Genomic DNA, 27763 nt, shown 5'->3' with positions numbered 1-27763 from the left:
AGGAGAGAGAAGAGCGGCATAGAAGGACGTGAGACAGGATAAAGACACGTAGAGGCGCACACTGCAGAGGACTCGCCACATTCGCCCAGATCAACAGCTCAGCACAGACGCACGCACACTGATGCACACACACCGACACGCCCCTGAGGAGCACACTGCTACACACTGCAGGACACACATGCTGACAGACAACGTGGGAGCACAGGAAAAATCTGCAGGACACACGGTAACAAAGATACTTTGAAACTAACTGTGACGCAGACTCTCACAATCTGAGCAGGCAAAATGCACTACTCACACTACCTGGCTGCACAGACTACACTGCAACACAGTCACACTGCACTGACAAAGACACACGGCAGCTCACACACTGCAATCACAGCACAGCCCATAGCCACAGTGCAGCCGCCCCGGCAACACGAGCACAGAGCACCATCAAAACCACTCAGGGAGGAGCAGCAAAGTACACAGAAAGGCTACTCAAGCAGATAGGACAGAAATTAACCAAAAAAGAGAATCAATACATCTTCAAATGTATTGTTATATATATGCAAGAAGAACCAATCAAAGATGGACAAAGGAAGCTATCAAATAGATCCCTAGAGACAACTTAAAATATATGTTTATTATTATTTTTTAGATTTTAAAAAGCAGCAAATGGATTAAAATAAAGTGATGACATCGAGCCCAATTTCTGCAGGTGGGGGATAAACCAGCTGCTGTAACACAAAGTGATGCAGGAAGAAAAGGAACACGCATTTAATGCGCAGCCAATCACAGAGCTCGGGGGGGGGGCACCAGGGAGGAACATCAGCAAAATCAGTGTTTATGATATACATGTATAAGTATGCAAACACTCACTCTCTATTAAAAGAGTGCAATTAAGACCTGTAATCACAAAGGACAGAGAACAGAGTTCAGTTTACATCCACAAGGAAATGCGAATGAAATGAGGAAAATTACTTGAAAGTGCTTCTGTCCAAGACTGCACACCACAATGGACTGTGGGGTACAGCACAGGTGTCCAGGCCTGGTCCTAACCAAACCACACAGTTGCCTTAACCCTTTGAGAAGTGAGATCATACCGATACGCTCTAAGTGAGGTGGTCCACAGGGAGTAATCACGTAACGGTACGTTGTACAATTGAAAGGTAATACAGCGCATATGAAACTCTATAAAACTAGCTACAACTGTTTGGCAACCATATTTTACTGTAATGAATTTAATTTGGTCTTTATCTTGTTATTTTTGATACTTTCAGTAAAACTAAACAGTAAAAAGTCAAATCAGATAAAAACATACCATTACAAGCTTTGCACTTATAATTGTGTCAAAGTGTTATTTAGTTTATTACGTAAACTACAGTGTCCTGTTAAAAATGGGTAATGAGTGTCCAGTAATATCATATATTCAGTGTAGCGAGTTCATACACATGTGACAGGTTCGTTTTTGAACAGGGAAAGCAAATAAAACCGGTACAGAACAAAAGCTGCCTTCTGGCATTTTATTTTGGCTTTTCAGCAAAACGTGCAATAACAGAGTAAGAAATATCCTCCTCACGGATGTACATGCTCAAAAGATAACTGAAATAAGACTCAGTCAAGGTGCTTCCTGCTTGCAATAGATGCGGGGATTGCGTTCTCTACTGCAAACAGAAGAAATACATAGATCTATAACAAGGGAAAAACACACAAACAAAACGCCAGCTAAAATGCATATTGTCAACTGATAATCTCCCATAGAAACAAAATCTATTCTCTCTCTTTCTCTCTCGCATATTCAAATTTTGAAGTACTTTATTGGAATGAAAAACAACAAGTGTTTCCAGTGTTATAATTTAAATATTTATAATTGTTTGAAAGCAAACTTAACTATATTCTTACCCTCAGACATTCTTGTCTTTTTAAACTGGTAATGGATAGAAATGTAAATAATAGTTATTTAATTGTAATAAACTTTGAGTGATTTCTCCCCTAGTGTTCAATCTTATTTATTATTTAATATACAATGTTGTTACTGTTTAACACGTAAAATAACTAGCTGACTGGATTCAGATGTTTAAAGTTATATACATACACCGATCAGCCATAACATTATGACCACCTGCCTAATATTGTGTAGGTCCCCCTTCTGCCACCAAAACAGCCCTGATCAGTCGAGGCATGGACTCCACTAGACCTCTGAAGGTGTGCTGTGGTATCTGGCACCAAGACGTTAGCAGCAGATCCTTTAAGTCCTGGAAGTTGCGAGGTGGGGCCTCCATGGATCGGACTTGTTTGTCCAGCACATCCCACAGATGCTCGATTGGATTGAGATCTGGGGAATTTGGAGGCCAAGTCAACACCTTGAACTCGTGATTCATCAGACCAGGCCACCTTCTTCCATTGCTCCGTGGTCCAGTTCTGATGCTCACGTGCCCATTGTAGGGCTTTCGGCAGTGGACAGGGGTCAGCATGGGCACCCTGACTGGTCTGCGGCTACGCAGCCCCATACGCAACAAACTGCGATGCACTGTGTGTTCTGACACCTTTCTATCAGAACCAGCATTAACTTTTTCAGCAATTTGAGCTTTAGTAGCTTGTCTGTTGGATCGGACCACACGGGCCAGCCTTCGCTCCCCACGTGCATCAATGAGCCTTGGCCGCCCATGACCCTGTCGCCGGTTCACCGCTTTTCCTTCCTTGGACCACTTTTGATAGGTACTGACCACTGCAGACCGGGAACACCCCACAAGAGCTGCAGTTTTGGAGTTGCTCTGACCCAGTCGTCTAGTCATCACAATTTGGCCCTTGTCAAAGTCGCTCAGATCCTTACGCTTGCCCATTTTTCCTGCTTCTAACATATCAACTTTGAGGACAAAATGTTCACTTGCTGCCTAACATATCCCACCCACTGACAGGTGCCATAATAACGAGATTATCAGTGTTATTCACTTCACCTGTCAGTGGTCATAATGTTATGGCTGATCAGTGTATAATCCCCCCTCGTTTCCCTCAGGGATGATGTCGCTGCAGGAATCGAACGTACTGCTCAAAAGGTTAAATAAAAGACTGGTGTCATTCACCAGTCAGCAGTGTTCCCAGCACAGACCAGTCCCAGAACACTCTGGCCAGCATAAGAGACAAGAGAAGTGCCAGAAACAGGCAGATATTTTGAACCCGGGATCGAGACCACCCCAGACAGTGAGCCTGCTTATCCAGGCAGAGGGGGCAGCGCATACCATTCACAAGAAAATGGACTTTTACAATCAACGGTGCCAAGAACACCCCACCCCTTTTAAAAAACACAAACGGACGCACACAAATTGGCACTGCAAGAATCCTAGGAAAGAATGGTGAGGGAACTGCTTTGTGAAGCCACAACAAAGACAACACGGCCTGGTGTGAGACTTCCAGGAGGCAGACAAGGCACTGCGGTGAATGTAACCCCACAGTTGGGGGAGACACCTACTGTGCGTGTTCCACAGGATGTAGAAGGGCTGTATGGGGTCCTGGTGCAGCTTGAGGTTGTCCCAGAGGATCTGGATCAGCACATGCTTACTGTCCTCAGACATCCAGTGCCGAGGGACCTGCGGACACACAGAGCCTGATCAGGAACCGAAGACACAGCACCACACTAAGACCTGTATACACTGAGCTATTACTATAACAGTACACTAGCAAAATCTGCCTGTCCTGCTCGTACCTGGGAGCCACGGTTGCAGTGCTCGGAGGTGAGGATGAGGCCCGGCAGACTGCTGGGCAGGTCAAGTCTGCGGAAGTACCACACCAGGTTCCAGAAGACGATAGGGTGGTGGTCCACGATGTCAGACACGGTTATGACCTGGTCGCCCTCGTTCTCCAGCAGGCTCTCCAGCTCCTTCCACAGCACCAGTGGACTAAGGTAGGGCACCGTCACCGGCTCAGGGTTGTGCAGCCGCCAGTCCAGGCTCAGGGGGTCCTGCCATGGCAACACACACGCAGTCAGACACAGAGGCTCAGGGCTGTTGAAACACACGGTCTCTGTGCTCTGCAGGGGGCTCACCGTGCTGTCGTTGAGGCGGCTGGGCAGGCTGCCCGTAGGCACGCAGTGTCCGTTCCTGTGGGCCTCCGGCCGCTCCTCCAATGGCCCCAGGGTACTGATGCTGTGAGCCATGGGGGTACCTGTGCCCTGCCGCCGCTCAGATGGGATTGCAATGCTGTGGGCTGGGGAGTACCCCAGAGAGCCAGGGCTGCACACAGAGACACAGGGGAACACAAATTGACACAGACATGCAGAGACACACCGAGAGAGAGACACACAGAAAGAGACACACAAAAAGGTAAAATAAACAGTTCTGAGTGAGACAGCTGCACATTCACAGAGAGATCGGCTCAGGTCACCTAAATCGTATCATCGGCAGCATGAGGAGTGAGCATAATAAGAACAAAGAGACCTCTTGAATTACATTATCATCTTTTTAGTTGTTTACTTTGTTCTGTTTTTTTTCCACATTGTAAGGTATGGTGACCTCAGGCTGTTTGTTTATAACAAGGATGTCAGTGCACAGCATCATCAGCTGCGCCAATCCTCACTGCGCTCTTCTGAAGAGACACTGAGCTCTCTGACTTCCCCAGCCCTTTCACTGCGCTGCTCTCAGTTTACAGGACAGCTTTCTCTAAGTAGGGGGGGCAGGACCAGGTGCTCTCTGTGTGAAGAGCAGTGATGACAATGCTCAGCTGTGAACAGGTCCAGAGAGCAAGCCCATCACAGCCACATCAAAGCCACCCTTAATTATACAGGTAGGATCCTGCCTCAATGAGCACAGCCTGCAGACAGGACCGGCAGCAACAACACTTAAGGTAATAATGATAATAAATATATTAATAAGGAAAGGAAGTGGGGAAAAAAAAAGAGATGTTTATAATACAGTCACATCCTGGAGATATGTCGTAATTTTGCCAATTGCCACAAACGCAATGTTAAAATGGGGAGGGTGGTTCCAATCAATTTTGACAAAAAGATATCTATATATATTTATACTTATGAACATTTAAAAATAACAAATATGAAAAACAAATGACAATTTGGCATTTACTCTTAAAGTGTAACGTTAAACAGAAGAGTCCCTATTTGAAGCCATTGTGAAAACAGTAAATAATTCAATTAACTGTAATAAATAAATAAATGGAGAGCAGGGAGATGATTTTGTTATAAGGGCACAGATCTGCAGAATACTACTGATCCCATTGGTGGAGCCGTGCATAACTGAAGACGAGACGACGTAATTCGGGAGATGACTATTATAAGGCCAGCTTCTGTATGGAAGTAGTCAAGCAGTGTCTCTGAATTGGCTGGGCTTGTGTGACAGGGGCTGATGGCCTCCTCAGCACAGTGTGGTTCTCCCTACAGACACGAGGAGGCTTAGTAAGGCAGCAGGCAAGTACCGATTCACACACAAACACTGCGGCCACAAGGGTGTACCTGGTGGAGCCGTGGCAGTGCTGTGTGGCGATTTTGGGAGAGGGGGGTGAGAGGGCCATGGCAGGGCAGTGGGGGGAGAGAGCAGACTGCCCCACCCCAAGGCCGGCAGAGGTGGAGCAAGATGAGGCAACGCCCTCCTCTACTGACGGGCTGCTCTTCAGGAAGTAGCTGGAATAAAACGCAGAGAGCCTCATTAGCACTGCAAAACAGACACACAGACACTGCCCAACACACTCCCACAAACAGGAGGGACAGAGATGCATGGATGGAGAAAGGAGCACAGACAGACAACATTCAGAAAGAGACAAAAAAAATAAAGGAGGGAGAGATGCAGAGAGGCTGATAGTGACAGAGAGAGCGAGCCTTAGGGACAGTGTGTAGGAACTGAGAAAGGAGAAGATGTTTTATTGTTTCATTTCGTGTTTGTTTGTATTTTCACAGCCTTGTTTATATATTATGATTTTATTGTATTACTCTGTGTTGTATTGTCCCTGTTTGAAAGCTTTGGCAACACCAGAGCACTGCAGTCATGCCAATAAAGCTCATTTGCATTTGAATTTGAGAGAGGGCGGACTGTGTGCTCGTACCGGCCTGGCCCGCGCAGGTCCCGGATCTCCACGTTGAGGAAGGGCAGGAAGGGGTTGCCACAGAAAGGGCAGGTGGTGTTGAGATTGGAGTCGTCGGCCGTCCAGCCGGCCATGATCTCCTCGTCGTACACCAGGCAGTCACACGTCTTACAGCGTGAGCAGCTGGAGATCAGCACCTGCAGCACACAGACACACTTTCATTAAGCTTGTTTCCAGGCTGGATCAGCAGTCACTGTGCCCACATGGTGCCCAGCCTACCTCCATGGCGTAGTTCTGGAAGATACTGGTGTTGCTGGTGTAGCGTGAGGACCCCAGCTCAGACTTGTCCGGCAGGGGGAAGTTGGAGGAGGAGGAGGAGAGCACATAGCCTGGACACACACAAACAGTTTACTTCACTTTACTCTGCGTGCACACAAACACACAATAAAAACAGCTCCCTGACAGGGCTTTCATTCAAAATCTAAAGAGTTTACAGCTTCAGGTTATTGCAGATGTAGCTCATTCCCAACAGGCTGCCATGGAGAGAGAAGCTGCAATCAGACAGCACTACCTTGTTGGCACCCACTCACTCTCTCGCAGTGCATTCGTAAAGAGATGCTCTCTCGCCAGGCGCTGCTGCACAGATAAATCAAGAGTCTACTGTACTGTGTTTTGTACTGGCTGGGCCGCAGTGCTCACCCGTGTGGCAGCCGTGTCGGGAGGAGCTGTTGTGCGAGGTGGGGCTGTCCAGGCCGGTCCGCTGGGGGCTCTTGCCCCCTGGGCCGCTGATGCCATTGCGTTGTGGGGAGGTGGGTCCCTCGGTGGGGTTGGAGCCGGTCTCCTCGTCCAGCAGGGAGGAACAGTCGGGGTCAGCCAACCCCGTCGACGAGATGCTGGCTCTGTCATAGTTCATGTCCTGAGACTGAGACGGGAGGGAAAACACTGGCTGAAACAGGGAACACCACATCCTCCCAGGGGGCATCTCCTACCCAGCTACTCTGCCATGGTGTGTGTGTACATCTGGTTTGTGGGTGATTTAAGTTACTGTGGTGTTTTTGACAAGTTCTGAAGTGTGTAATGGTAAGAAAAAAAAAGCAATTCATATCAAAGAAAACAATCATACTCTGTACATGGCTCTATACTGTCACCTTCTGGTTGGCTGGAGGACCCAGTGAGCTGCACGTAGGGCACGTAACAATACCCTCATTAAAAGAAACACTGACAGAACACACAGAATACAGAAAGACAAAATGAAGGGGCTCACCTTGGTGGGGGTAGTGTAGGTGGCCAAGCGGGAGTACCAGCGGCTGGCCTTCTCAGCGACACCCTTCCCTGCAGAGAACACGCTGCTCTTGAACACGTCCAGAGTGGGGGTGAGCAGGGTGTCCAGGGCGAAGGAGGAGGGCGAGGGGGAGGCCAGGGCCCTGTCCCTGTCCCTGCGTGGGCTGCTCTGGGAGAAGGAGGGTGAGGACCAGAGGCGATCCCGCGGGCGACCGCTCTCTCCGCGGGGCGTGCAGGTGCGCGAGCGGGGCAGGCCGACTGGACGGGGGGAGCTGTGTGGGAGGCTGGAGCGGCGGGAGGCAGACGGTGGCGGCAGGGGGCTGGCGAGGTCCTGCTGCAGGTCCATGCTGGGCGCCCGGCTGCTCAGGGGGCTGCTCATGTTGTTCATGTACATCTCGATCTCCTCCGCCAGGTCGCGGCGCGCAAGGGGGGTGCAGGAGTCTACGCTGCACGCCTCCTGCTCCTCCTCCTCCTGATGCTGCTGCTGCTGCTCCGTCTCGGCCGCCAGCAGGGACAGCGGGTCAAAGCCAGTGGCGATGCCTGTGCGCTTCACCGCACCCAGGAAGCTGCTACTGCTGCTGCTGCGCTGCACCCCCCTGCCCCTGCCCCGGCGTCCCTCCCTGTCCCTCTGCCTCACGCACCCCTCTCCCTCCCCGGGCTCGCCGTCCAGATCCTCCAGGTCAAAGATGGCTGGGGAGTCAGCCTTGTCCTCGTCACTGGAGTCCCTCTCCAGGCTGTCCCTGTTCCGAGGTGACTCCACTGCTGTGCAGCCATGGATGTCCAGCGTGTTGGGCCTCTGTGCTGCGCCTCCTCCTCCTCCAGAGATGTCCAGCGTGTTGGGACGCTGGCTCTTCTGGAAAGAGTTGGCCAGTATCTTGGCGTCTGCCCCCAGCTTCTCCGCGATCCTCAGGGGGTCAGTCTCCGGTGCTGCACCCCTGTTCAGCCCCAGTCCCAGCAGGCCCCCCCCTACTGGCATGTCCCCACTCAGCCTGCGACACCTGACCCCGGCCCAATCGAGTGCCCCGTTACCCCCTTCCACTGCACTCTTGTGTCTCCGGCGCAGACTGCCGCTCTGGACCTCGCCGATCTCCTCCAGAGAAGTGGTGAAGAGCAGCCCGGCTACATGGTCTGCACAGAGACAGAGAGAGAGAGAGAGAGAGAGAGATTATAACCTCATCCCCATCGCATTTCAATAAAATCATAAGTAAAAAGTATTGTTCAGTGCTGCATTTTGGATTTGCGGGTACTGACCTGTGCTGGGGTCACCAGACTCACCCGCACAGTTTCCACGGACGATGCCGCCGCTAGGTTGGAAACTGCAGCTCACTTCAGGAAAGTCCAACTGAGGGAGGCAATCGCCGCTGCCCTTTGCACTCTCGCTTTCGGACACTGCAGGGCGAATGCAGATACACACATCAGCCAATACAGAACTAACAGACAGACACTGGTGCTCGGGGGATATACAGCTCCACCTCTGCTGGGCTGGTTAAATGGTTAAGAACATGCACGAATCCTGTAAATTCTGTGTGGCGTGTCAAACCCACTGTCCCCACTAGAGAGCAGCAAAGGACAAGGATTTTAAGGGGAACAGGGCTAAGGGAAGTCTGCTTCGCTCATTCCTGAGCAACAGTAGAGTAGAATAGATATATATGATTCCCTCCTGTCTGGACTCACAGGAGCTGGAGTCGCTCTCCTTCCTATCCTCCTTGTCGGGGGTGCGCTCCTGCCCAGCCACGCTGCCCCGCCGTACCTCATCCTTCGTCAGCGAGTTATAGCCCAGGTCAGACTGTCCCCCTGAAACGCACACACCATGCTCACAGTCAGAGACACGCACACACACACGGCCAGAGAGAGACGCACACACCCACACTCACAATCGGACACAACAGGAATTCAGACCAGTCCTCCCATAGTTAGACCCTGCAATCAGACAGCAGACGTTGTCACCCTCTACCACCCTACTCACTTCTCTCCACCCTCTCAAAGCCCAGTCTTTCTGCCTCTCAGACTCTTTCAATCCTCTGTCTCCCTCTCTGCTCTTCACCCCCCACCTATCTCTCTCTCTCCTCACTCTCAACGGCAGTGCAAGAGAAAGTGAGCGGAGTTCGTGTTTCCTGGCAACTGGCTCGCTTGATCTTCAACTGACAGCGCCTCGGCTTTCATCTATTTTGTGAACCCTCTGCATCTTCAGCTGCAGTCAGTTCTTTCTTGCATAAAAAAATAAATAAACTTAAGTAGAGAAGTTTTCCTTTCCGTTATTCCCTCTGATATGAGTACAAGACTTCAATTAACATATTAAAAAAACCTTTTCTGAAGTACAAGCGTTCTTGTTTGTCAATGTCTGGCCCCGACCTTGAGAAGCATTCAGAAGACATAACTCAGCTAAAATATGATATTGATTTGTGTGTCAGCATAGAACCAAATGAATCAGAGGTTGGGAATCCTTCAATTAAAATTAGATGTCAGTTGGGAATCTGTAGGGTGCTGGGATGTGCAAATATGGCAGAAAAACAGATTCCTAACCTCTGACACATTATATCTATATATATATATATATATATAGATATATATATATATATATATATATACACACACACACAGTGAGGGAAAAAAGTATTTGATCCCCTGCTGATTTTGTACGTTTGCCCACTGACAAAGAAATGATCAGTCTATAATTTTAATGGTAGGTGTATTTTAACAGTGAGAGACAGAATAACAGCAAACAAATCCAGAAAAACACATTTCAAAAAAGTTATAAATTGATTTGCATGTTAATGAGGGAAATAAGTATTTGATCCCCTATCAATCAGCAAGATTTCTGGCTCCCAGGTGTCTTTTATACAGGTAACAAGCTGAGATTAGGAGCACTCTCTTAAAGGGAGTCCTCCTAATCTCAGCTCGTTACCTGTATAAAAGACACCTGTCCACAGAAGCAATCAATCAATCAGATTCCAAACTCTCCACCATGGCCAAGACCAAAGAGCTGTCCAAGGATGTCAGGGACAAGATTGTAGACCTACACAAGGCTGGAATGGGACCAAGACCATCGCCAAGCAGCTTGGTGAGAAGGTGACAACAGTTGGTGCGATTATTCACAAATGGAGGAAACACAAAATCACTGTCAGTCTCCCTCGGTCTGGGGCTCCATGCAAGATCTCACCTCGTGGAGTTTCAATGATCATGAGAACGGTGAGGAATCAGCCCAGAACTACACGGGAGGATCTTGTTAATGATCTCAAGGCAGCTGGGACCATAGTCACCAAGAAAACAATTGGTAACACACTACGCTGTGAAGGACTGAAATCCTGCAGCGCCCGCAAGGTCCCCCTGCTCAAGAAAGTACATGTACAGGCCCGTCTGAAGTTTGCCAACATCTGAATGATTCAGAGGAGAAATGGGTGAAAGTGTTGTGATCAGATGAGACCAAAATCGAGCTCTTTGGCATCAACTCAACTCGCCGTGTTTGGAGGAGGAGGAATGACCCCAAGAACACCATCCCCACCGTCAAACATGGAGGTGGAAACATTATGCTCTGGGGGTGTTTTTCTGCTAAGGGGACAGGACAACTGCACCGCATCAAAGGGACGATGGACGGGGCCATGTACCGTCAAATCTTGGGTGAGAACCTCCTTCCCTCAGCCAGGGCATTGAAAATGGGTCGTGGATGGGTATTCCAGCATGACAATGACCCAAAACATACGGCCAAGGCAACAAAGGAGTGGCTCAAGAAGAAGCACATTAAGGTCCTGGAGTGGCCTAGCCAGTCTCCAGACCTTAATCCCATAGAAAATCTGTGGAGGGAGCTGAAGGTTTGAGTTGCCAAACGTCAGCCTCGAAACCTTCATGACTTGGAGAGGATCTGCAAAGAGGAGTGGGACAACATCCCTCCTGAGATGTGTGCAAACCTGGTGGCCAACTACAAGAAACGTCTGACCTCTGTGATTGCCAACAAGGGTTTTGCCACCAAGTACTAAGTCGAAGGGGTCAAATACTTATTTCCCTCATTAACATGCAAATCAAATGTATAACTTTTATGAAATGCGTTTTTCTGGATTTTTTTGTTGTTATTCTGTCTCTCACTGTTAAAATACACCTACCCTTACAATTATAGACTGATCATTTCTTTGTCAGTGGGCAAACATACAAAATCAGCAGGGGATCAAATACTTTTCCCCCCCACTGTGTATATATATATATATTATATATATTACATACACATACATACAACTGTGTATATATATATATATATATATATATATATATATATATAAATGCTTAATGAAAATCAAATTCAAGGAATACATTGATTCAGGAACAAAACACCTCAATATGAAGAGGTTCTGTACTGATGAATAGGAAAATAAATATACACACACACACACACAAAAGGGACAACAAATAAGAGAGGGATTCTGAGACGCAGCTGGAGAGGAGAGAGCAGTGACGAGAATGATGAAGGAAAGAGAGAGAGATACCTGCACAGACACCGGTGTCTCTCAGGTCAGAACAAGTCCAGTGTGCCAGGGATGGCCAAGTCTCCTTCCCCACACTGCCATACCCACAGCTCACTGCATGCAGGGCAGAGACACGCAGGGCGGGAGGAGAGGGACAAAGGAGGAAAATAACCAAGAGGGGAGGAGGACAAGAAAAACGGCAGAGAGGCAGGGAGATGGGGTCAGGGGTCAGGGGTCAGGGGCCAAGGGATCGGAGGGATGTGGAGAGAGCACCGGAAGGATGAAGAGTGAAAAGGAAGAGCGAATAAATAAATCAGGACATCGATATCGCCCAGGGAAGGAAGAGTGACATCAACAGAGTGCATGGTGGGGGGGGGATGAGGAAGGGGGCGGCTGTGGCGAGAGATGAGAGAAGACGACGACAGAGAGGTTTAAGAATGAGTGGTGCCACACGGCAGCAGCCCGTGTGGACCGGGAGGAGCAGTACCTGCGCTAGATCTATCATCAGTGGAATCTACTTTGATTAGGTCAGTGCCGAAGGGCCCCGGCTCCGGCGCGTTAGTGTCGTTAGAGCTATCCAGGCTGCCATGGCTGACAGCATCCACATCGCTGCCATCTGCTCAAAGACGACAATACATTAGCAACCCTGCAGCCCAGCTCCCTTCTCCCATATCTCTCGTCTTCCTCCTCTCTCCTCTCCCTCCTTTCCCCACATGCTCTTCTCTCTCTCTTTTCCTCTCCCTTGTCTCCACTCCTTTCCCCTTAAATTTTTCCCCCTGTGCTGTGATATCCTCTTTTCTCTCTCCTACCCTCCATTCTGCTCTCTTCTCCCCTGCCCTCCTGCCCCCTCTCCTCTCTCCTAATCTTCTCCTCAGGCTTGCTTGTGAGCCCTGGAATAAAGATTGATTAATTGGATTTATGCCTAAACCCCCCTCCCCTCTTCTCCCTCTCACTCCAGTCTTACTTCTAAAGATAATTCCTAAGAAAATAAAGAAATTTAAATACATAAAATCAGCTGATTTTCTTCAAAAACAAAACCCAGAGGAAATGTCAATCAATAACGTCCCTGCAGAGAGCACAGTGCTTTTACTGGTGGGGGGGAAATGCTGGTCAAACAGGAGTCTCGCTTGACTCACTTTTGAAAATGTATCGATTGGGGAGGGGTGGGGGGGATGAATAAATAATAAGAATTAAAATAAGAAACAATCTGACTGGCCAAAAAAGTAATGCACTGTAACACTAGGCACAGGCCTACCCACTGTAGTTAGAACAGCCACCCTCCTTGTACCTGCATGCTGATTGGCCTGTGATGCAAGGGCCCCTGGGAAAGGACAGTGTGGTGTTAATCACATGTCAAGGACCCTGGGTGGACAGGGCAGGCCTGGAGAGGCTGCCTTGAGCAACACACATTCTTCAGATGATCTCAATGCAGTCTACTAATTAGTGTGATGTCGGTATGTTTGAGTTTTCCTTCTGGGAAGGGCAAGGAGGAAGCCTACAAGAACTGGCACATACAAGATCTGGGGGAGCTCAGGATCCCATGATGGGACCCACCTCCGGGGACGGTCAGTTCCCCCTGCTGGAGCCCGAGTCCAAGATCTTTTAAAGATTTTACGGATGATTGTTTTTAAAAAGATTTTAAAAACGAATCTTAATTGTTTTTAAAGATTTAGTTGCTTTTAAATCACATTGTTTAGGGTTTTTGGTATAGTTTTGTTATATTCTGTTGTCAAATACATTGACCGTTTTGGGTTTAATTTAAAATGCATTGGACCTTTTTTGTTTGTTTTTTATTTTTTCCTTTTTAATTGTTTCTTTATTTTGTTCAATGCATTTTCAGTTATTTTCAAATGTATTTGACCTTTTTGTTGGTGAGCAGTTTTTGCTTTTATCACGTTTGTTTTGTTGTTTTGGGCACGTTTATTTTAAAGTTAATTGTTTTTGTTCTTGTTAAAATCACAGATTTAAAAAAAATTTAAGTGATTTTAAGGATTGATTTTAAAGATTTTAATCATAAGTATTAAACAAATTGAATTGTTATTATTTTATGAAACGAAAAATACTAAATTCAATAAAATAGTATTTCCTTCTGGGAACCACTGGGGGTCATGTGCGTGTGTTGGTCACTGACAGTGTGGGTGTGTGTGTGTGTGTTTTAGATATTTTTTTATCTTGCAACAGCCAGATCTGTAGAGGTCAGAACTCTCCTGGCAGGTCAGAGGTCGTACCTGAGAGGGGCATCTGGGCAGGGTTGGCCTGCTGTTTCTTCAGTGCTCTCCTGAACTGGGCCACCGCCAGGACAACGTTCCTCAGTTTCATCCACAGAAAGTACCCACCTCGGGTGCTGGAGGGCCAGGTACTCTCCAGCACGGCCTGGGGAAGAGCAGGGGAGAGAAGAGCAGAGTGAGCACTCTCCACAGCAGCAGGGCAACTCAGATAAGTGTGGAGACAGCAGCGTTGGCCTCCTGCACAAACTGTACCAAGGAACCAGACGAACACACCCACACACTCACTCACTCACAAACAGATTATCTATAATGAAGTCTATTTAAAGGTTTATAGTTATATTTTTTCCTATAACAGAGACTCGTACACTGCAAAGGACAGACTCAGCAGAGCGAGACAGAAAGGGCCGGGCAGCAACTTAATTGCAGATGGCCTCTTTTCCAATCAATTGCTCCAAAGTGAAAAGCGCATCTCCCAATACCACTCTGTTCAATCACGTCTATTAAATCAAGTCTCGTTCTTGGGAAGCCAGCAAAAGCAACGAAAGTTTGATCCCCTAATTGCGCCGCACAGAGCCGACATCACTGAGTCGAGCGCTGCAGCCTCGGGCACCAGGCCCTGTGCAGGCAGCTCTGCAATCTCTCTGGATCCCCCTGAAAGAGTCTGGGGGAGCCCAGCTAATACCGCCCTCTCTGTCTGCGGGGCTTCGTCTGAAGTCTGCGTTGATATCCGCGTGGTGCAGGGCCCCTTGTGATCCGGCTGTGCTAATAAGGGAATTCAATTAATATTCATATGTTTACTCTGCCTGCTCTCATCTCCACTGTGGCTCAGTACAGACGCCTACCACATTCATAAGCAACAAGCCAAGAGTTGATCCCAGCAAGATTTTTGGGTTATTATTAATACCATTATCATTAATATAATTATTATTTATGATTCATAGTAGTATCATTATTATGACGAGGATCATTAGTGCTCAGGAAGACATAACTTGGGAGAGCAGTGTCTTGTTCAAGCGGAATTTGAATCTACAGTTCGGCAGATATCCAACTAATTGGATTTTTTTTTAACCATGTTAGCCCTCTCAGGCGATGGCACTGAGTAAATCTGGGCGCGGCACTTATTAGAACTACAGATAAATTCAAATGCACTAAGGAGCAAAGACTCTTATCCGAGGGATCCGCAGGAGACGATCTTGATGTGGTTTAAATAATTTTAACAGCCCGGCTAGAGCACTGCAGAAAACCCCAGGCTGAGTCAACAGCTGCAGGAGAGCACGGACACGCCTCCTGATGGCTGACAATCCAGTGGTTGTTTTGTATTAATCAAAAATTGAAAAGAATATTGTGTATGTATTTACGCGTATATGTGGATGTGGGTATTTGGGTAGGTAGGTAGGTAGGTATGTATTAATTAATTTATTCACTCATTCAAGTATTCATTCATTCATTCCCTCAGGCAGGATCTGGAAAGTGGTGACTAGGACCCAGGCACACCTTGTTGTAATAACCGTAGGTAATGGCATTGGGATGGACGCCAGCTTTCTTCATCTCAAACAGAACTCGAACCGCCAACACGGGCTGGCCATACTGCCCGCACAGCTGCATCAGCACCCGGTAGCACACCTAGAGTAGGGGAAGAGCACAGAGGCGGCGTGGTCACATCAAACCGAGCCATCAAACGGGATGCGCTTGGAAAATGGGGCGACACCAAGACACAGACACACACACAAAGTTGCAAACCTCGTCCGGGGGTTGCAGCTTCTTGACCTGCATCTTGCGCAGTACGTCATAGGCCGTGCGTAGTGCCCGCACCTTGGAGTGGCACACCTTGACGTAAGCAGGCAGACAGATGAACCACAGTCCGTAGCAGTGCCTCAGCAGGCACTTGGACCACATCTGGGGGATGGAGGAGTACCTCTTGGCTATCTTATGAGCAGATTTGATTTCCTGTTAAACCAACAAATCCATATTAGAGATCAATATCAAGAAATGGGTGAAACTATTTCAGACCAACAAAGAGACAGATGGACAGAGAGAACACAAGGCCGAGACAGACTGACTGCTCACCTGCTTGGTCCGGCGGAACATGGGGGCGGGGCTGGCAGGGCAGCTGTTCCGGGAGGTCAGCCTGGTCACTGGGATCCACAGCCCCTTGGGTCGGTCCATCAGTTCCAGATTCAGAGCAGGAAACCCGTTGTAACTGCAGAGCACAGGGCACAGGACACTCAGACACTGAAAGACCATGCAGCGCCCTCCCTTGCTGACCTATCTCGAAACCTTCTCGTGTTGGTTCTGTGCGAGACTGAAGCAGCACACAGGTTGGAAGCCAGTCTGACCGCTCTGGGGCAACTAAAATCCCTGCAAGTTACCAGTCGGGAGGAAGCTGCTTGTATAGCAACCTCCAGCATCAAGAACAGTATCCCAACAGAGACACAGCAGTCCTGCCCCTCCAAGGCAGCGTGTCACCACGCTCTAGGGTAGGTATCATAGGAAAGGTGTACCAGGTGGTCTCTCTCTAATCACTGGCTGAAGACAAGAGTTCTGGGGGAGCTGGGGGTGTCTGGGGTACCTGTGCTGCAGTGGGTACTCCTCTCCCTCGGGCAGGGGGGGCAGCTCTGGGGGGGTGATGAACACCGTGTGCTCGCTGCGGTGTGATTCGTCCAGCTCAATCAGGCGTGACTCCTCCGGCCGGTCGCTGTCCACCTGAGTGGACACAGAGAGTGAGGGGAGGGGCACTGAGCTCTGAGGCCAAGAGTTTGACAGAGAGAGACAGAGAGACACACCAACACATACACAGGTCAAAACAACACGCCCCACCCAACGCAATGTGAACATCTGGATTTCAGAAACAGCTGTCTGGCAAATGTGTTGAGAAGATTACGCGGTATATAAATGCTAAGCAGGCAGAGCCCTCCACGACAGAATAAAACAGGAATGAATATCAAATCAGGCACCGACAGAAGGAAGGGTTTATTAAAATATGGCCCGTTTGTAGGAAGCAATCAATACTGGTTTAAACGTTATTCTCTTGAAAACAAACAAAAAACAAACAATTGCCAAAAAACAGGCCTCATTCCAGTCACGACCTGACCCATGTTGCAAATAATTTACTGGCACCCTGGTTATATATCTATATCTACCCTCACAGCTGGCTAGCAACCCCTGACTAAGACATGCTGGCCTCCTGGGTGTCAGTCCCAGCAGAATCAGTGGAATGTCAAGGGAGAGGGAGAGGGGGAGAGGGACAGAGAGGGAGAGGGAGATAGAGGGGTGAAAGGGAGGCAAAGGGATGCTGTGGAACTCTCAAAATGTCTAATAACCCAGACAGATGTTGGCACGGGGCCGTGGTGCTGACACACCAAAACCTCTCGTCAAGAAAAGGCTCCATTAACACTCTGGAACGCCATTAATCTGCACAGCCATCAGTCTGAATGCAACACATTATTTTGATTACCGCTCCCCCTAATCGCTGCAAATTGTTTACTGTAGTGTTTTACAGGAGCGGGGAGACTAAGTGTGCTGACAGACGGGTTTCACCACATTGCTGCTGATCGGTTTTGTATCAGAGTATATCAAATATGTGTATTAAATATAGGAAATCAATTTTATAAAGAATAAAATAAATACATCAAAAACAGGATGAGGTTGGAACATTAGCTTTTTCTTCCCTCCTTTAGTATTTTTGGCAAAAACAGACTTGTGCATAACAATGACAGCGCCAAGCTCAGAGCTTTGGGGGTGTATGGTTACATTTACACAGCTGATTGTGTCCCGCTGTACAGGTCAATAATTCATGAGAGAGAAACCCTGTGCATGTGACCCTGGTGCAGGGAACAGCAGGTAGCCGTGCTCTGCCAGTCGGGAGAGTGGTCCATCTGTGAGTGCAGCTTTTTAAATGGATTCCACATCCCACAGAAGTGTCCAGCATTCACCAGAGCCATACCAGCAGCATGAGGCGAGGGGGTGCATCAAGCCTTTCTGCCCCACTGGGACTCAGGTGAGCCCCTGCCTCTCTCTGCACACACCTAACTGGCAGCAATACTGAACAGCGGGGGCTGCGGGTCACAGCTTCCCACCGACACGCTGGTCTGCTCTTCCAATTTACAGAGGGGAAAGGGGAGAGAGATATAGATACAAGGACACAGGCTAAACAGTCAGTGAGGTGCAGACTCTCACAGGGGTTTGTGTTGCAGCGGTTCTATCTCGTAGGACAGACGTGGCAGCAGCACTTGCAGTAGTAAAGAAAACCAGACTTTCTCAACTGTAGCCTTCCTATGCATACAAACAAGGCTCAGGCATGCCATTCCTGTAACTGTCCGCGTCCAGGCTTAGCCACACTTCACTCCACAAAGAGCTGACAGACTGCGGCCTAACACCAAGAGAGCTCTCCTCTCTGTCTCCCAATCTCTCCCTCTCCCTCAACTGAAAACATCTGCTCAAAATCATTTCATCAGCAGTGCTGTGTAATTTGAATGAGCTCAAAACAGCTGCAGCACAGTCCTCCAGAAGAACACGGAGGGCCGGGCCCCTCTCTCCCGGGCAGCGCGGCGCAGCTGCAGTGTGTGTGTCTGCGCAAATATTTAAATAAAACAAATTAAAGAAAAGTTGACACAGAGTGACGGACTACAGGACGGCCCGGCCAGCTCTGAGCCCTGGGGATTCTTTCAAAGCCTCATTCTTCAGTCACGGACCACTCAATGTAATGAGCGTGCAATCACACTGGGCGGCTGCAGTTCCTCTGGCGACATGCAACACAGATGTGGGATTTTAATACAATAATAACCGTCATCACCATCCTCTCCATCACGACCCCAACCCTGGGTTCAAAAAGTGTCGTCATGAAGGCTGAGGCGTTCTCCCCACAGACTGGGCGGAAGGTGCTCAGTCTGGATTGGACACAGGCTCACTGCACACAGGCTCCTGAAGGGCCCCCACTCACTGCACAAGGGCTACAAGTGGATTGGCAGAACACTGAAGAGCCACGAACAGCATCTGCACTCACTCTCATTTTTCTCTCTCTGCTCTCTGTGCTCTCTCTCATTGTTTTCTCTGTGCTCATTCTCTCTCTCATTCTGCTCTCTCGCTCATTCTGCTCTCTCTCAGCACACTGGTTATTTCAGGATAGGGGAAGCAGTCCCAAAACAAATTCCTCTGGTGCAGTAAAGGGGCCGTGCTCCTGGCCTTTGTGCATGTCATTTATAGCACTGTCAATCTGCGTCACCGAGGGAGTGACGAGCCGGCTCCTGTGCAGCCCCTGTCACAGGCACCAGAACTGAAAGCTTTCACTACAGAAACAAGGAGGGAGAGAGGGGAAAAGGAGAAAAAAGGAACCATTCACGAAATTCTCTTACGGGCCTGAAGGCGATACAAAACAACAACGGAAGGAAAAAAATAAATGAATAAAAAGGAACAAAACATCAAAGTCAGCAAAGATTTCCTCCAGCAATTCAAATTAAAACTGATGTTAGAGGAACCTTTTATTTTTTTATTTTTAAGACTTGGAAGATTGCAGTCCTGTTAAATCTACACAGGCACCACTGGTCTGCCTTCCTGTGAGAATTACTGATTCCTATGTCCTGAAAAACGCACTCAATTACGCTAATCAGAGGAAATGGCGTGTAGGAGTGTGCCTGGCCTCTATTCATTTGTATCATTTTTTTATTGTATTTAAAGAAAGGGAGAGAAAGAGAGAGAGGGGGAGGGAGAGAGAAAGAGAGAGAGAGGATGCGACACACAGAGAGAGAAAGTGAGTGTGCAAGTGAAATGATTTTTGGGTCCAGTCAATTTGCTCAGGAGGTAGCGCTGTCTGACTGCGGCTCCTCAGGAGAGGGGGAGGGAGAGGGTAACTAGACACCCCAAGGGATCCAATGCGAGTCCCAGAGCCTTTTGAAAGATGAACTGTGAGCAAACCTGACACTCACAAGGCAGCCCCCACTCCCCTCTCCCATATCACATTACAGCCGACCAATCACTGGCTCTCCAGCTGGCCCAAGTTTCCAATCAGAAGGCCCCGTCCTGTGGGAATGCCAGACCAACACTGGCACCTGACCCCGCCACAGAAGTGCAGGTCACCCCCCTCCCCAGGAAAACAAGAACAGACTCCTAGGGCCCTCTGGCCAAATCCAGAGCAACTTGCACAGATTGCCCACAGGAAGGGGAACCAGTCTGTGCAGCTCACAACCGGGGCACACAGACACAGCCTCCCCAAAAATCCTTATCTAACTAGTGCACATCAAGGTACAGTTGCTCAGTGGCAGGGAAAGCTCACATGGACTTCCACAACCAGCAAAACCAGTAAGATGATCGCTGTCACCAATGCACCGTGCCTCACACATCCCCCTTAGTACCGAACACAGACAAACTGCTCCAGAACAGCTCCACCCCGCAGGCCACTACAGAGCGTCCATGAAGACAAACCAATGGACACCGTTAAAAAAACAGAAATAAAGATATAAGAAATGATGACAAGACTAGACCCGTCTATGCTTGAACCTCTAAAGATGCTCTGATAAACCTACAGGCCTGTGTCCCTGATGACATTAATTATGAAAAGTATGTTTAAAAAAGAAAAAGAAAAAAAGACCATACAAAACCATAATGGAACTTGCTTTAACATTAGGCACCTTCTGTCACGCAAATCATTTATTTAAAATACAGGCAGACTGTGTGCCCTGTCAGTGGGCCAACTCTCCCTACGCAGCGGTGGCTAACTCATGCGTAGCAGTTGCACACAGCGGTCAAATTAACAGTGACAGCTCAGGCGCAGGCTGCCCCATAAGAGCTTTCAGACACATGTAGCACTATTTCAAACCACTTTCCTGCACACTGACAGTAACCGATTACAGATCTAAACATACTCGTTCCCTTTAATACTTGATGGGATTTTCAGAAACGGAAGAGGCTCTTTTGGAGGAGAAAAAAAAAAAAAAAGGAATTAACTGGCGGACGAGAAACACGTCAATTAAGCAAGTTTAAAAACTCCCCTCGTCAATGTGTCATGGTGTATTGCGTTTTATGATGTTGCACTGAATGCCAAAATCAACGCCCATGAAGTCCAGAGGGCAGCTTTTCCTCTCCATCACACAGCAGACCAGTGCAGCATCACAAGCCGCTCGTCCCTTGCTACGGCCACCTGAGCATCCAGATGGGATTGTGACCAGGCCCGAGCTCTGTCCACAGTGCGGGTGCTATACAGGGAGGTGCTAGCCGTGACAGCCACGCTTACCTTGACTCCTTTGTCTGCACTGCGCTCTGTGCTGTACAGCTTCACAAGACAGAGGGAGAGCGATCGTAGAGAAAAGGGAGAGAGGAGAAATCAAGACAAGTTCAAGTTTTAGAAACAGGAAGTTGAAGAATAGCACAGCCCAGCAGAGCACAGTGACACATCATCCCGCTCCCTCCGATATAGTCTTTTTCCAAAGTATGATATTTCTGCAGATGGAGTCGTATAAGCAGGCTTACTTTGTCCACACAGTCGTCAAAGAAAGCCAGGCTGGCATCCTTGTCACTGACGAAGGAGCATTCCTCAATGAACCTGATGAACATCTGCGTCTTCGTCATGAGAGAGTAGAACTTCTGGTGGGAGCGATCACGGCTCTTTAGAAACCCTGTGGGGGGGTGAAAGAGCAGGGCTTATTTTCTTTCTTAAATGTATATACTAGAGACTAAAGGGTTAACAAGGACTCCAGCTGCACAGCACTCGGCGCCACTGCTGGTGCTTCCGTAAACCTGGAGACACAGTAGAGAGGTCACCAGTCAAGCTCACCGCACAGACAAAGAAAATCTGATTAAAATGGGTGTGTGTTGCAATAACTTCCATCTATGCCTTACAGGGAGGAGGGGGGGTGACACATTAATGAATCACTGGCATGTCTAAAACGTGTGGGCTTCCACTCACTTCCCTTCCACAGAAGTGCCTTTAAAATTTTGGACTGCTGTTTTTGGCCCTGGGGGATGGTGTTGGAAACCTTCTTGTGAGAAAATAATAAATAAATGACTTATCACCAGCCTGAGGTATAACGGAGCCAGACTCTTGTGCCCCTGACCTTGCCAAGTGACCTTGCACTGTTAAAAACGTGTAAGACAACACTCTGCGGAACAGCTGCACTGAGACCGGCCTGGACCACTGTGCACCCTGGGTGACGCTCCTGCTACAGCGCACCAAGCACGAGTTCTGTGCGTCACTCGTATCCCTGCACAGTCACGCGGCCGGAGCTCGGCTACCACGCAGAGATCAGGACACCTGACCCCCTGTGACACTCAGAGGTGTCAAGTGTTGAGACCAGCACTTAGGCAGACTGTTGCTTTGACACAATTCATCGTTTAAAAAAAGAACCACCTAATTCCAATGTAGACAGAAAATAAACACCACATGAAATTGCTTTTCTACTCTTAACCCGATTGCATCAGTCATGAAATGTGTGTCAAAACTCCATCCCTTCAAAAGAGTCACTGCTTGGTAGCAGTCAGTCAGCCAGCCAGCAGGTCAGTCTGCACTTCAGTAGGTCAGTCAGTCAGTCCATTAGTATGTCAGTTAGGGTATCAGTCAATCAGTGAGTGAGTCAGTCAATCGTTGAATAACTCAACAGCGCAATAAGGCCACAGCAGGGCTGTGGGCCGGCAGTGCAGGAGTACCTTGCAGGTCGAAGAGGGAGCTGGCGTCTGTGGCCTTCTCGGAAGGGGCCTGGGTGATGGGCCGCAGGTAGGAGCGGTACCCCTTCAGGATGGCGGCCATGAAGCGCAGGAAGGCTTCCTGGATCTCCAGCTCCAGCGTGTGCAGGGTCTTGCCTGAGCTGAAATCATAGTCGCTCATGGACAGCTCCTGCAGACCATCCTCTCTGGGCCTCTGCTGGGCTGTACACAGGAATCACAGGGTCAGTCAAGCACGCAGGGCGGGCAATACCACAGGAAACCCGGCAGGGAGGGGACAGAAGCTGATGGATTCTAAGCTGTAGAGTCACCTTAAAACAGAGCGCTTGTTTTCTTTCTTTGACCCCCCAGCGTAGTGACAAGGGCCTGCACGGTCACAGACTGGAGTGAAGTGACGGCACCATTTCACCAGCTTGTGACTGCACCCCAATATCACCGAGTGTAATTTTCTGTTTCTTCACACAGGCAAGCAAACAAACAGATTATGCACCCCTTCATGGATTAAAAGCAGCTCTCAAACAGCTGTCTTTCTAGGGGGTGGGGGGGCAACGATGACAATGCAACAGACAAAAAAAAAAAAAAAAAAAAAAAAACATAAGAGCATAAAATAAGACAAAAAGTCCTATTCCCCTCCCATTTTTGTAATCTCATCAGTTTCCACAAACCTTCTGCCAGTTGTTGGTAGAGATTATTCAGGAGATTCATCAGGTTTTTGCAGGCTTTCTTTGGCAGGATTTTCCATGTCAAAGCCCTCTTATCTTCAGTACTGAGAGCCCAGCGCACCGTGGGCACAGCAGCAGCCACGCAGTGGGGAGGAAAAACAAACACCAGATGAGAGGCTGGGACAACACACAGACTGGGCACACACAGTAACACACACACTGGGTACACACACTCACACTGGGCATTCACATTCACTCTCACACACTCCCACTATGACACAGATTAAGATTATTATAGGTATATATTTGATAATAATCAAATAGTTATTGAAGGAAATTGATGGGTTGATTGGTGCAACGTATACACCAATTCACTCACTGGGAGATGGTGTTGGTGTCCAGGTCCACACAGCTGACATCGGGGGGAGGGTCATACAGATCAAAGTAGCGGGAGTCCACCCCCACGATGAAGGGGCAGGGGGCGCTCAGGACATCTGCCAATGCCAGGGGGCACAGCGGGATGTAGGGGCATGGCCAGTGGAAGGGGAAGATCATCTAGGACACGGGGAGGACAGGGACAACAGTTCAGCTCGCCACTGTGGGTCTTAGTGTCCGTGTGTGTGTTGCTGCAGTGCTCTGTGTTTTCAGTTCATTTGTGTGTGTTTGTCTGCAGAGCTTAAGAGTGGCCAGCATGTGCATCTCTGTGGAGGGATAGGTGGTGTGTGTGTCGCTGTAGAGGTCAGCTGGGCGGGATGTGTAGCTGTCGAGGGAGCGGTCAGAGGGGTCGGAGTGTGACTCACGGAGACGAGCGCCTCGGTGACGCTGGTCAGCACGGCCGGCCGCAGGGAGTGCACCAGGATCTTGTGCTCGGTCACAGCAAAGACCAGCAGTGTCACTGCGTTCTCTGGGCCGAGGTTCTGCAGCAGCGTGGAGAACCGTCCGCCACTGCAACAACACGAACAGAGAACACAGAGGACAGGCCATCAAGACACAGGTCGGACAACAGGAGCCAACAAAATCACCTTCAAGGAAAGAGGAGGCTTGAATCTGACAGGTCAGGCCCCCCAAGAGAATAATGAGAATACCAAAAAATAAGGCCACTAATAGAAACATGCACGGGTCAGAGAGGAGGAAAAAACCCTCCGATCTCTTTAAGTGTCTTATCTTGGTTTAAATGCAAGCTTGAAGTGAGCGGCCAATTTAAATTCTGTAATGCATTGTGACCAGCGTGACCTACCTTAGTGGTAAAGGGGACGACACTGGCTGGCTCAGCATCAGGCTGTCATGTGGCGACAGCTGTGAAAAGTACACAGAGTTACACGCAGTCCAGAGTGGAGCTCTTCACACAGCAAGAGACGCATGACTCGAGAGTGAAACAGCACTGTGTAAAACCATGCAGACAGAACACTTCACACAGAGAGAGAGAGAGAGAGAGAGAGAAAGAGAGGGAAAGAGAGAGTGCGTACTTCTTCAGGGCATCTTACCTGTACCAGGATCCTGGGCCTCTGAGAGGAGGGGAATGGGACTTTGTGCATGAAGTGAGATATGTGCCTGAATAAAGGGAAATAAAAATAAAACATGAATAAATACATACATAAACATAGTCAGTCGATGTTCCACAAAAGACAACATGCTAGACAGGTTTTGATTTACTTCCTATTTTTTATTTTATTTTGAGAGGCAATGTGATAAGAACAGACATTTAGGGAAGCCCACAGGCCAGCCTACACACCCCCACCACCGCCCACACACACTCACTTCTCAATGGGCAGAGCGTGGGGGCCAGAGATGGAATAGCGGTACAGGAATGTGAGGTACTTCCGGAAGGCGTCGAAGAAGGGCCAGTGGGAGAGCAGGCAGATGCACTTGTTGGTGTGAACAGCCTTGGACATGTTGGGCCTGGAGTCGGTGCTGGAGAGGCCCAGCTGGGAGCGCTGCTTGTCTGTCAGCCGCTCCTGAGAGTAGGACTCGTAGAACTGGATGGCAGCTCCATACACCTGGGGGGGCAGGAAACACTGTCAGTACTGGAGTCAGAGAAGGACAGAGAAAGATATGTATTTAAAACAAGAAAGAGAATACATATATACAGTTAGGTCCACAAATATTTGGACAGTAAACATTTTGGCTCTGTATGCCACTACAATGGATTTGAATGTAAACAATCACCCAAACTGGGTGAACGGTGTAGGAATTACACCCATTTTTATATGTGGTCCCCCCAATTTTAGGGGCTCAAAAGTAATTGGACAAACTAACATAATCATGAATTAAACTGTGAGTTTCAATACATGGTTGCAAATCCTTTGCAGTCAATGTCTGCCTGAAGTCTGGAACCCATAGACATCACCAGATACTGGGTTTCTTCCCTGGTGATGCTCTGCCAGGCCTGCACTGCAGCTGTCTTTACTTCCTGCTTGTTCTTGGGGCGACAAACTCACAATTTAAATTCATGATTGTGTTAGTTTGTCCAAATACTTTTGAGCCCCTAAAATTGGGGGGACCACATATAAAAATGGGTGTAATTCCTACACCGTTCACCCAATTTGGATGTAACTACCCTCAAATTAAAGATGAAAGTCTACACTTAAAGCACATCTTGTTTGTTTCCTTTCAAATCCATTGTGATTGTGTACAGAGCCAAAATGATGACAATTGTGTCACTGTCCAAATATTTATGGACCTAACTATGTATTTTTAAATGTCCGCAAGGCGAGTTACTCCTGGTCTGGACGGGATCCACCACATCTCTGACCTAAGAGCCCTTCCATGCTTGGTGCTGCTTCCCATGTTTCCCTGGGAGAGAGGCTCAGTCAGCCCTGTGTCACATTGTTGAACTACCCCCCAGAGCAGAGGAAGGCCAGCACTGGAAGAGTGTCTATACCTTCTCCGAGCACAGACTGGTGAATAGCAGCTGTCCGCTCTTGTTGAAGAGCCAGGCTCCTTCAGCGGAGCAGAGAGGCGGGCCAGGATTTTCAGCCCTCTCAGCAGCTAAGACGCGCCTCCCAGTGACCTTGAATTGAGTTTTGGCTCAACTCCCCCCCACACGTCTCTCAGCGGCTGTCAGGTATTTCCGGCTTTGCCACTGCTGCACTGTCTGCAGATCGAGTTCACCCAAAAGTCAAGACTACACTCTTGAACGTGGGAAGAAAGGAGAAGTTCTGGATAACTTTGTGCATTTGCATTAAGAAAAATAAAAATAAAAATGGAGAATCATCCAAACCAGCCGTCTCTGGGGAAACTTGCAAGACCTTTCTTCTCATTTGTTTGTCTCTAGATTTTAAGCTTGCACATATTTTTACAGGCCAAATTCCTTTTACATTTTTACAGAAGCCATCTGCCCCGGAACTTGCTCAGCACACATTATTGCCTGTAACCGCAAGCGCTCCGCTTCAATTCCCAACGTGGGCAGAGTGGAGCCTCGTCCAGCGCAACAACAACCCCCGTCCCATCCCGTTACCTTTTCCCCCGAGGCTCCAGTCAGCACGAAGGTGGAGAAGACGGGCAAGGAGTATTTGGTTTGGGAGGGCCAGCACTCAATGGTGGCTCCCATGGGCAGGCAGAACAGAGGCACTGACTCCGGCAAAGGGAAGGACTCATAATCCTCCTCAGGGTACCTGCAGATCAGACCTGCGAACCAAAACACGTACACAATAACATTCAGCACTGGTCTGGGGAAATAAATCACAAAACCACAAGCATGCAACACAGCCGACCCCGAAGGAAAGCAGTGTGCTGTACAAGGCTCCAAGCTCTCTCTCTCTCATAGTTTTTTTTGCAATCCTAGTCCCACAAATAATTATGGTTTGTCACGTGTGCAGCCTGGCTCTTGAGAGGATATACTTGGCCGTCTGTAAACAGTGTATTTATCCCTGCCCTTTTCAATCATGTTTTTATTTTCTACTTTTGTTTTGTCTTTTTGCCTTCTCATTGACCCCAGAGGTGATCTACTTAGCCTTGGAGAGAGAAATGCTTTCAAAATGGGCTGCAAACTAAAGACTAATTTTAAACCGGGACGACCAATTCAAGCGCCCAGCGGAGAGTCCCTCTCAGTGCTGGCTGACTGGCAAACAGATGACATTCCTGCACTGAGGAATTGGTTCAGGCTATTCTTACATGCTGGTAGAAATTACAGGATTACAGACCGCCTGACATGCGCACGAGTCTTGCGCACTTTACTGAAGCAGCGGGGACACAGACCGACAGACAGACAGACAGACAGGGTACAAATGCTATTAGGACTTACGCTGTATACTCTTGAATATCATATTTTGCACTCATTGTGATTACCGTATGACAAGAACCTTTCTTTTTTTTAATGACAAGTGTAAATCGCACAAGGCCATCAGCTAAGACATAATACATTTTATCCCATTCCCCAGCTAGATCCCTCCAGTCTGTTAGATGCAGGGAGTCCAGGTCCGCTCCTCACTGGCCCATGAGACAGGGATGAAAGTGTACCCGTTGTATTGCAACAGGGCAG

General features: G+C 48.5%; 1 protein-coding gene across 2 annotated transcripts in view; it reads right to left on the bottom strand.

Annotated features, from left to right (window-relative positions):
* dennd4a (DENN/MADD domain containing 4A) overlaps window positions 1-27763 on the bottom strand; it is a 57187-nt gene that overhangs the window by 5123 nt on the left and 24301 nt on the right. The window contains exons 5-30 of one of the 2 annotated variants that reach the window (XM_066701244.1): window positions 26741-26910; window positions 25042-25280; window positions 24768-24834; window positions 24521-24579; window positions 24084-24228; window positions 23663-23838; window positions 23287-23387; window positions 22607-22825; window positions 21434-21579; window positions 21198-21236; window positions 16542-16675; window positions 16040-16172; window positions 15713-15919; window positions 15467-15595; window positions 13973-14117; window positions 12232-12360; window positions 8965-9084; window positions 8542-8679; window positions 7274-8418; window positions 6709-6931; window positions 6289-6398; window positions 6031-6206; window positions 5444-5611; window positions 4025-4211; window positions 3686-3940; window positions 3452-3569 (exon numbers count right to left, since the gene is read on the bottom strand). In XM_066701244.1, coding sequence (XP_066557341.1) covers window positions 3452-3569; window positions 3686-3940; window positions 4025-4211; window positions 5444-5611; window positions 6031-6206; window positions 6289-6398; window positions 6709-6931; window positions 7274-8418; window positions 8542-8679; window positions 8965-9084; window positions 12232-12360; window positions 13973-14117; window positions 15467-15595; window positions 15713-15919; window positions 16040-16172; window positions 16542-16675; window positions 21198-21236; window positions 21434-21579; window positions 22607-22825; window positions 23287-23387; window positions 23663-23838; window positions 24084-24228; window positions 24521-24579; window positions 24768-24834; window positions 25042-25280; window positions 26741-26910 — 4878 coding nt within the window. The remainder of the gene's footprint in view (window positions 1-3451; window positions 3570-3685; window positions 3941-4024; window positions 4212-5443; window positions 5612-6030; window positions 6207-6288; window positions 6399-6708; window positions 6932-7273; window positions 8419-8541; window positions 8680-8964; window positions 9085-12231; window positions 12361-13972; window positions 14118-15466; window positions 15596-15712; window positions 15920-16039; window positions 16173-16541; window positions 16676-21197; window positions 21237-21433; window positions 21580-22606; window positions 22826-23286; window positions 23388-23662; window positions 23839-24083; window positions 24229-24520; window positions 24580-24767; window positions 24835-25041; window positions 25281-26740; window positions 26911-27763) is intronic. The other variant, XM_066701245.1, reaches the window with a different exon arrangement.

The sequence above is a fragment of the Amia ocellicauda genome, chromosome 4, assembly GCF_036373705.1.
Source record: "Amia ocellicauda isolate fAmiCal2 chromosome 4, fAmiCal2.hap1, whole genome shotgun sequence".
NCBI lineage: Eukaryota > Metazoa > Chordata > Actinopteri > Amiiformes > Amiidae > Amia > Amia ocellicauda.
The sequence above is the reverse complement of the archived record's forward strand: the minus strand, read 5'-3'. Positions and strand labels throughout refer to the sequence as shown.